The 9,514-nt window shown below is 49.2% G+C and overlaps 1 protein-coding gene across 1 annotated transcript in view; it reads left to right on the top strand.

Moving 5' to 3' along the window:
• The first annotated feature begins 26 nt into the window (after positions 1 to 26).
• Positions 27 to 9,514, top strand: part of WNT11 (Wnt family member 11) — a 61,375-nt gene continuing 51,887 nt past the window's right edge. Inside the window, exon 1 of the mRNA XM_080376157.1 lies at positions 27 to 112. Coding sequence (XP_080232283.1) covers positions 30 to 112 — 83 coding nt within the window. The 5' untranslated portion in view covers positions 27 to 29. The remainder of the gene's footprint in view (positions 113 to 9,514) is intronic.

Here is a 9,514-nt window from a genome sequence, read left to right as displayed (position 1 = left end):
CCTTCAGCAAGTGGGGGACGGTGGAGAAAATGAAGCTGAGTCCGCAATTCTTCTTAGCTGGTTTTCTGTCTTTGATTCTGCAGACGGGACTTTGCTACGGGATAAAATGGATGTAAGTACCTGGCTATCTCTCTGCATTTTTAAAGTCTGTGTAGGCATTGCTGGTTTCGTACCCGTGTTTGCAACTGCTGTTTGAGGCACACTGTAAAGCCGTTTAAAGAGCAGTGAGCGCTGTATTTCTCCAGGCATTCATTGATTTCAAGTGTGTGTGCTAGGGGCTTGTGCTAACAATACGTCTCCATCTTCTCGTCAAAAAATGCATGATTTAAGCTTGCTTTTTCTTCTCATTGATACCAAAGGAAAGACACACACTTCAACGCTCACATGAGCCACTTAATGCAGTTTCTAGCATTAGCCCCTGCCACTCTGGGAAACTCTTCCACTGGGACCACTGGTCGTGCTGCATAGGAGCTGAGAGCAGGAGGCAGGCAGCTAAGATAATGCCACCAATCTCCAACCACAGGGGATGCTTGACAGATAACGTTTTTTTTGTGGACCTTTTAACCTTTGGGTTTTGTGAAGGGTGTTAAAAATGGAGGGGGGGGGCAGGAAGTGGGGGAAGTAGGATGAAGAAATATCAAGGAACGTGGTCAAGTCTGGATCGAGTTTCCTCAGAGGTAATGTCACTGCAAACAAAGTGAAAACATCACTATCATTTCTTTGCTTAAGCAAGCAATCAATTAGTTGCTTACGGCAAAATAAACAAACCCCTTCAACACCCATCTGGTTTCATGTCCTCGATGAGTGATCTGTCATTTCTACTCTTGTTTGAAGTTGTGTGCAAAATAAATACGGGGTTGTGGGCTTAGCCTCAAATGAGCATCTTCTGTAAAAGAAAAGACACAATGAAATGCAATGCCATTCTGTTGTGTAGGGTATAGTCGAGGTGAGGATCTGCAGGTTAGGAGGGGAAACTGGGACAAGAGGTTCCTGTTTTGTGCCTCCTTCTGCACAGCATCCGTGCTACATCTCATTCCCATTCCACTGTCCCAACAGTTGTCATTTGAGTCTCTCCCCATGCTGCCTTTTATAAAGAGTCTCTTAAATCTGGATATCTGCAAATTAAGATGTCTTGTTGGAGCCAGTGTTTTCACTGCTCTTGCATGCAGCTGAGGGGAGAGAGTACCTTCCAGATGGCGATTTGTCCTCTCCAAAGAGAGACATCCAACACAAATGTCCTCTTGGAGATGCCATGCAGGGAGCTGGTTGAAACCACACATCCACCTTTTATATGGATAAAAAGAAGCAGGGTGAATCCTTCCACAGGGTGTTTAAATGCACGTGGTCAGGCAGGAGGAATAGTCACTTACTTTAGGGCATCTTTCATTTGCTGTCTCCGTACTCTAAGGACCACCTTGGAATTAGAGGAGAGTCAGGATCTGATTTGCTCTTCACTGTCTTGGCTTTATACCTCGTAGCAGTCACCTCTGCTAAATTAGATAGCCCAGCTATTTCTTTCTGCCAGCTTCCTTGAGTATTTAGGCTCTCAGATCTGCATACATCCAGAGCCTTGCACAGGGCAGGCATCTTCTCCTGGCAGGGCATTTAGCAACATGCCCATGGGCTGACAGAGCCTGGACTCGCTTGTAACCTTTATTTCTATGCAGCACAGAAATAAAGCTGTTTTGTGGCACCCTCATTCATCAGGCACTTATGTACAGACCCATAACTGAGCAGAGGGGCTCGCTCATGTGCTTGGCTTTAGGCTCTTGCTTAAGCAAGGTGCTAAATCCCAAGCAAAGGGCTTGGGTTCTTCCAAAGGGCAGGGTGAGATGAGCTTCAGAGGGAACCTGATAGCATGGTGACAAGCCATAGACATAAAAGAAGGCTGGAAGGCAGGGCAAGATCCCTAATAGCTTTGTTGGTAAAAGCAGCCTTTCAGCTGGTAGGTGGTTAAGCTGGGAGAGTTGCTTTTGGGGATGGGGTAGGGGGATAAGAAGCTGGAGGAAAGAAGGTGCAGTTGCTGCTCCTCCCCTTCCCAGCAGACATATCCCTTCTATCAAAAAGCAATTGGGAAGATGAAAGCTGGGATTAAAATGGCATTTGAAGCATGAGCTGCATCCAGATGCGCTGCTGGGGCTCCCCTCACACCTGTTTAAAACCTGGCGGAGACCTGCACTCCCTGTCCCGGGGCACTTCACCACTGGGATGCTGCCAGCTGGGATTTCATAAAATTATGGGGTTTTTTTATTTTCATTTGCTGTTTCTCCTCCCTTTCCCAGCACTGTTTTTCTATGGAAAAATGGGCCAGTTTTCCCCCCTTCCGCATCACCTCTCTTCCCTGCTGCAGCAGCGCTGTGCTGCCATCCTTGGGGCTAGGGGAGCATCCTTGGAAATCTCGTAGGTAAATTCTTGGTGGACAGAGACTGATGCTACCAAATACCGAGTAAATACCTCAGAGCTGCAATCCCAGCCCTGGACTCACATGCTGGGTGCAGTACAACCAAACCCTGCCCCTTCCCACTTGTGCTTATAGGTGGAGGGGCAGAGGAGGAGAAAAGACGGGATGAAGAGGGAGGAAAGTGCTATGAGATGTTTTCAGTCATGGGCTTGTCTCAGCAGCCTGCCTGCTGTGTCGTTGTTGGCATGGTGCCAGAGACAAACTTCAAAGAGGATTTGGGAAGGGAGGGGGAAGATAAGGAGGTGGCTTTTGCCAGCCTGGGGAAGAGGGAGTGACTGATATGAAAGGCGATAGGAAATTCAATTTTGATTCAGTGTGTGATGTAATTGCGGGGGGAGGGGGAAAAGAAAAACACACTTTCCAGCCGCTTAGGACTTCCCTGTGACACAAATATCCCTTGTAAATTAGCAAAAGTGGGGAGAACGTAAAAGGGAGCTATTTGTTTTATTTTATTTGGCTTATTTTTATGAGTTCTGTGGTCCAGATCCCCAGCTGCTATAAATCGGCACAGTGCCCTTCCCTGCCATGGAGGCGCGCACTGCTGAGCAATCAGCGCAGTGCATGGATGGTCAGCATCTCGTAAACCAGCTCTTGCTGCTGGAGAAGCTTCATATTTTGGCCTCTTCTATCCAAGTTCCAGGGAGCTGCTCAGGTGTTAAGTCAGGGTACAAACAGATCTTTGCAGGATCAGAGCTGTCATGGAAAGGCAACCTTTCCATTCAATACACATGAGATCCTGAGTCTTATTTTTGCATGCAGGTTTTTGGGAAACACTTTCCCATCCTCTTTTGGAGTTTTTTGCATCACTTTGTGGTCCTCAGTGCTTGTTTTTCATCACAAAGGCTGGGGAGGTGAGGCAGCTGTCAGTTTCAGTGGGAGATGTCTTAGGGCCAGTGCATGCAGGAACTCTATTGCCTTATCTATCTCTTGCACATCCTTTAGCTTTCCTAGGAGGGCTTGGGTTTGGCCAAGCAGGTTGCTGAAGCAACTTGTTTCTGTAGAGCCGAATAACAGATGAACACTAGAGGGAGTTGTGGCCAGATGTGCATGCTGCAGAGGTCTGCAGATGTTGGGATGTCCAGGCAGAGTGGCTTTTGAGGCACTTCTGCCTCCCTGGGGGTTGGCATCTCCTCTGCCCACAGGCCAAGACACAGATTGGGCTGTCCTTCTGTATTGGGGATGCAGCGCACCCGCAGTCGGTTTGCAGAGGACACGAGCTGGGGGCAGTGTGACCTGCTGGGGGGCAGGGGGCTCTGCAGGGGGTCTGGGCAGGTGGGCCGAGGGGCCGAGGCCAGTTGTATGAGGCCCAACGGGGCTGAGTGCCGGGCCCTGCCCGTGGGTCACACCAGCCCCCCACAGCGCTGCGGGCTGGGGGCAGGGGGCTGGGAACTGCCCGGCGGGGAAGGGCCTGGGGGGGCTGGTCGGCAGCCGGCTGGGCATGAGCCCCCCGTGTGCCCAGGTGGCCACGGCGGCCAGCAGCGCCCTGGCCGGTGTCAGCAGCAGCGTGGCCAGCAGGGCCAGGCAGTGCCCGTCCCCCTGTGCTGGGCCCTGGTGCGGCCGCCCCTCGAGCCCTGGGCTCAGCGTTGGGCCCCTCACCCCCAGACAGACCCGGAGGGGCTGGAGCGTGTCCAGAGCCGGGCAGGGGCTGGGGAAGGGGCTGGGGGAGCTGGGGGGGCTCAGCCCGGAGAACAGGGGGCTCAGGGGGGCCCTTCTGGCTCCCTACAGCTGCCTGGCAGGGGGTTGTAGTGAGGTGGGGTCAGTCTCTTCTCCCAAGGAACCAGTGACAGGACGAGAGGAAACAGGCTCCAGTTGCACCAGGGGAGGTTTATATTGGACGTTAGGGAAAAATTCTTCCACAGAAGGGTTGTGAAGCACTGGAACAGGCTGCCCAGGGATGTTGTGGAGTCCCCATCCCTGGAGGTGTTTAAAAGATGTGGAAATGTGGCATTTTAGGACATGGTGTAGTGGTGGACTTGGCAGTGCTGGCTTAACTGTTTGACTTGATCTCAGAGGTCTTTTCCAACTTAAACGATTCTATGATTCTGTTGTCACCTTCAATGCAAGAGTGTTTGTAAAGAAGCCAAATGCAGCAAGTGGGCTTTTTTGCATGGCTTGCAGGAGCAACCCATGACAGCGAGTAGTGATATTAGGAATCCCATCATTTTTAGTTGGATCTTGGTCACTTTGGGGAGTCCCTGCCTATGCCTGTTGTAGTAGCCTGGACATGCCCCATGCCCTCTGGAGCCATCCCTAGCTGAGTGCCTTTCCCAGCTAGGATAGGAGGTCATCCTTGCTGCACAGTTCCCCTGGTTAAATCACAACCCTTCAGGAGCGAAAGGGCGCATAGCCGTGTGTTTTGATGAACCCAGGGATGTCCCCCAGCTCACCATCCTGGAGCAGCACCACGGCCTTTCTGCAGCCAACAGAAAATGGAAGAAAATGGAAAGATTTTGTGTTTCCCAGCAGCGCCTGCTTCTCTGCTTTAACCGGGACGGGGGGAGCTAGGACACTGGGGCACGGGCGCCTGCGAGGAGACCGTCTGCCTGGCAAGGGGGCTGCTAGATGAGCTGCTGTGAAAGGACTGCAGGATGGGGACGGCAGGAGGGGAGCAGGCTGGGGTGAGGAAGGAGGGGGGACAACAGCTTTGAAGTTTGCTCTTCGCTCCGTAGGCAGCTTGGGAAAACTTGACAAAGCTCCATGGCCTTCCTCGGTGCTCAGTGAGCCAACTTGCCGCTGGCATCGACTTCAGTCGAGCTTGGGCTGGAAGTCAATGGCCTTGTGCCCACTACTGCCAGCGCTGGATTTGGCACCGTATCTGAAAGCAGCTCTTATTTTAGGCTTTTACTTCAGGGTTGGTCCCTCCTCCCCCCGCCTCCTCTCTATTTCGTTTTGGGGTTGTGGCATTTTTGGTTTGGGTTTTGTTTTTGTTTGGGTTTTTTTTTTTTTTGCTATATAAATCCCGCATCTCTGTTTGAAAAGGCTTTGCAGAACCAGTGGAAGCATTTACCAGGGGATGTGGTGGCTTTCCCAGAGCTTGTGGTCCCCAGACCAGGACTAATGCAGGGCATGGTGGCAGGGACATGGGCTGCCTCTGACTACCAGGAGCTTAGAGAAGGTTATTGTAACAGTCCTGCAAGCCTTTTCCAGTTGAAAACCTGAGAAAATGAGGCTCCTACAGATTAAAAACCTTCAGTGAGATCAAATGCAAAAAACCATCCCGTCTCTGCCTCTCTTTATTGAAGTTTATCACACACTTTGCCCTCCACAGCCATGCAAGTTTGTCTAGATCTTTTTGTTTCACTCAAATCCCTGCAAGATTAAAGGGTTTAAGAACAGGCATAAAAAAGAGAGTGTCTTCGCAGAAAGTAACGTGGGAAATTTGGAGCAGAAGTTCATGGTTTCACCAGTAGTCCCTCTGTGAGACCTTCCTCTGTCACATCACACAAGGGAGCATGGGGAGATGCCCTCCAGCGAGAGCCCATATCAGAAAAAGATGAGATCCTTCCACCTTTTAAGGGTGTTTTAAAGGGCACGAGTGCTTCACTGCTCGATTCAAGCAGTTTTTCTCCCTTTGGCTTGACCAGGAGCAGTGTCTTACTCACAGCCATCCTTGTAAGCCAAATAATGTATGGCTTTCACTGATACCTGCTCGGACCTGAAGGTACTTCTCCCAAGCTGCTGCTCCTCCTATGAATAGTCTTCTCATGGAGCCCAGATCTGCAGGATCATACCTCTCAAAGGCCCATACCTCTCAAAGGACCCAACACTGCAGAGCATTCATGTTTTCAAATGAATTTATTAACTGCCTGAGATAATTAAAAGAGTAAACGAAAGTCATAATCCATCCATGCATCACATTTCCTCTGTAATTACGTTTATGGTTTGCTGTCAGTATCCATAACTTCAATCAAAAGTGCTGATATGCTATATATAAAGCAGAGATGTTTGGTTTGGAGCCTGTTTATTTAAAGGGATGGGTCAAATATGTATATTAAAAAAAACCCCAAAACAACCGCCCCTCAGTTGTCCTCAGCTTTCTGGAGAATGAAGGATGGGGCAGGAGAGTCAAGGGAGGGGAGCATGACGTTAGCAGGAGGAAACAGTGAAAAGCAGCATTTATAGGGTGTTAGCAGGTAAAATCCCCATGTGCTTCTTCTCAGATGAAGGGTATGAGTCCCAGGAAAGATGTTTATCAGAGACTTTTTTTTCCCGATTTAAGAACTAAAAGCTGTTCTTCTAACTACGCCCTCGAGGGCTGCTTTATTCTGGCTGGCTGTGCCCCTTTGGCTCTGGTTCCCCTCCCAGTGCTGGTGGTCAGTGGAGACTGGGTGGAGGTAGGATAGCGACCTGCCACTGAACCCTGCCATGGACAATGCTCTTCTGGGGGAAGGTGATCTCCTTTCCTCTGCCCCACAAATGGACTTTGTTCCCCAACAATGTCCTTTGCAGGTGGTGGGCATCCCTCTCTGGTAGTGCCAGAATTTGGGGAGCAGGGAGGGTTGGTGCCTTTCCACGGGGAGGGTTTAAAGCGACAAGGGGTGGAGAAGGCATTTCTGAATGCAGGGTAGACTAAGCAAACCTGGGCTGCCAGGGCATGGGCTAGATGACCTAATAGGCCTCTCACATTCCTGATCTGTGATTTATAAATGCACTTTTTGGTCTCGGCAAGTGACTCCAGTAACTGTGAGTTTTCTTTTCCATCTCCATTACCCTTTACTTTTTCCTCCCGGTGCTTGGAGATGTTTCCAATTATAGGTTCTCACAAGCAAAGGCATGAAGTTCAGGCCTGGGAGATGTTCAGAAAACACCTTCCTGAGTCTCGCATTTTTATTCTTGGTGGGTTCCCTGGAGCTCGGCTCATTTGGTGGGAAACAGCCATTGCTGTCATTTACTGCGTTCTCCCCAATGGGGCCGTGATCTTTCCTCTCTTGACCATCTGGCAGATATTTCTCCCTGTTCCATGAAGCAAACTTCTTTTTTGTTGCATTGTAAATCTGCTTCTCTAATGGTGATCATTTCAGGCCATCTGTAATAACATGATCTTGTTGTATCACAGCCCCTTTTTTCACAATGGGGATGAATTTCAGTCTGAATTCAACTCTCATCCCAACTTGTAGGTGGTTATTTCTGCTGTTCCTGACTTGTCTGTAATGGTGAGATGCAGGTGCCTCAGTGGAGGCTTCCAGGTCCTTTAAAGATGCCAAAGACCTCTATACAGGATTAGAAAATGTGGTACAGGACCTAGGAAGTCTGCATCCTTCTGGAGGGCCAGGTGAAACATCCCAAGACCTCTGAAGTGTCCTTTGGCACCTCTGATTAGAAAATTGAGGTGGTGCCCCATAGTACAGCAACTCTCAGAGACCTGGAACGTTCCTCATTTGCCCGAAGTCCAGGCCGTGAAGCTCTCTCATTTTGTGTGCCTCACGCTGCCTGCTTATTTTGCTGCTGGGACATACTGTGCTGGAGTATTTATCATTTCTGCTCTATTGCTGCAATAGATAATTGCTGCATTGGCCTTTTGCCTGATTTGCATTTCAGCCCATTCCTGAGAGTTGCTGATAGGCTTTCTGGGATAAGTTTTCACAGGTTTCTGGTGCCAAGTACTAGGGGTTGGACACATCTCACCCAGCTCTGTGTCTATGCAGTCCAGATGTCTGCATCTGAGCTTGGTGCCTGAGTTCCCTCTATAGACAGTGCAGAAAATGAGCACTTCTGGGGTGTGATGTTTTCCTACTGTAGATCTCAAAAGCACATCAGGCTAATTACTCCCTAGACATGGATTTTTCTTTCCATGGGCTGAAGAAGGCCCCTGAAGGACTACCATAAGACCCACACTGTAGAGGTTTGCAGTCAGGTGACATTCACACTGTCCAGGCTCATGCCTCTACTTTCAAGGACATGATGTATCTGAGATACCTGAGCACCCACAGTATCACCCACAGGTTTTGTCTCCACCAGCTCAGGTCCAGCACTGGTTCCCATCTGAGGCAGGATGAGCTGCCTTCTGGAGCTGCCCCTCTCAAGACAAGGAGCATTGCATGAGCAACAGCATGCAAGGGACTGAGATGAACTACAGGGCAGAATTCTGACATTTAAATACTCCACTTTTTCCTTTCCCTTGAAATTCACTGGCCAAAACTTCTATTCGCGGTATATTTAATGGACCTCTTTAAATATATGTATGATGTATATATTTACATGACTAGCAGAGTGGTGGTTTCCCTTCCAAGTTTACCACTGATTATCTAGTGCCAGAAATGCCAAACTCTTAACCACCTGGGAATTTGTCAGTGCAGACCTACTCAGCCCCAGCAAGGATCGTAGCTTTTCCCTGCTGGAAGAGCAGTTGGGGTTAGCAGTTATGCACAGCCCAGAGAGAACTCCAACATACACAGCAGCTGGTTCAAGCCAACCTTGAGGGAGCTGGTGGAACATAGATGTGTTTTCCTGAAAACCAGAGATCAGAGCTAAGACCTCTGATCTTGGTTAGGGCTCAATTTTAGCTCCATTTCCATCTCATTTAACTTCTGAAGGATATGGATGTTACAGTAATAAAGTGAAATGCACCCCGAAATGTGTCTGCTAATAAGCCAAACTAACCAAGATGGCTTAGGATGAAACTGAAAGGCAACACATTTAACAAGGAGAGAAGGAAATATGTGTTAAGGCAGTTGTGTTGCCAGGATCAGATGCCAGTTACTGATGCAGCCAGCTAGAAAGTTGTTTTATGGGAATGAATAACATTTATGACTACCCTAAGCAGGTCATAAAGATACAGAGAGAGTTACACACCAGGCTTCTGCTGATCGCTGTGGGTGCTTAGGGAAGAAAAGCACAGCCCTATATGATGCATGGCAGCGTTTTTTGCCTTTTTACCTGGAAACGTCAGCAATTGCATGCTAGAAGAACCAGTGGGGTCTTTGGGGTGTTGTTGGTTTCTCCCGTGGTAACATAGGTGCTGATGCTGGTGGATCGCCTCTCAGTTTTGGTCATGGTACTCTCCCTGCATGTACTGTCATCGTGCTTCTGCACTACATTTTTTGAGATTAGAGA

Source organism: Falco punctatus (assembly GCF_963210335.1).
Source record: "Falco punctatus genome assembly, chromosome: 2".
Taxonomy (NCBI): Eukaryota; Metazoa; Chordata; class Aves; order Falconiformes; family Falconidae; genus Falco; species Falco punctatus.
Note: the sequence above shows the minus strand (reverse complement) of the source record. Positions and strands in the feature narration are given on the sequence as shown.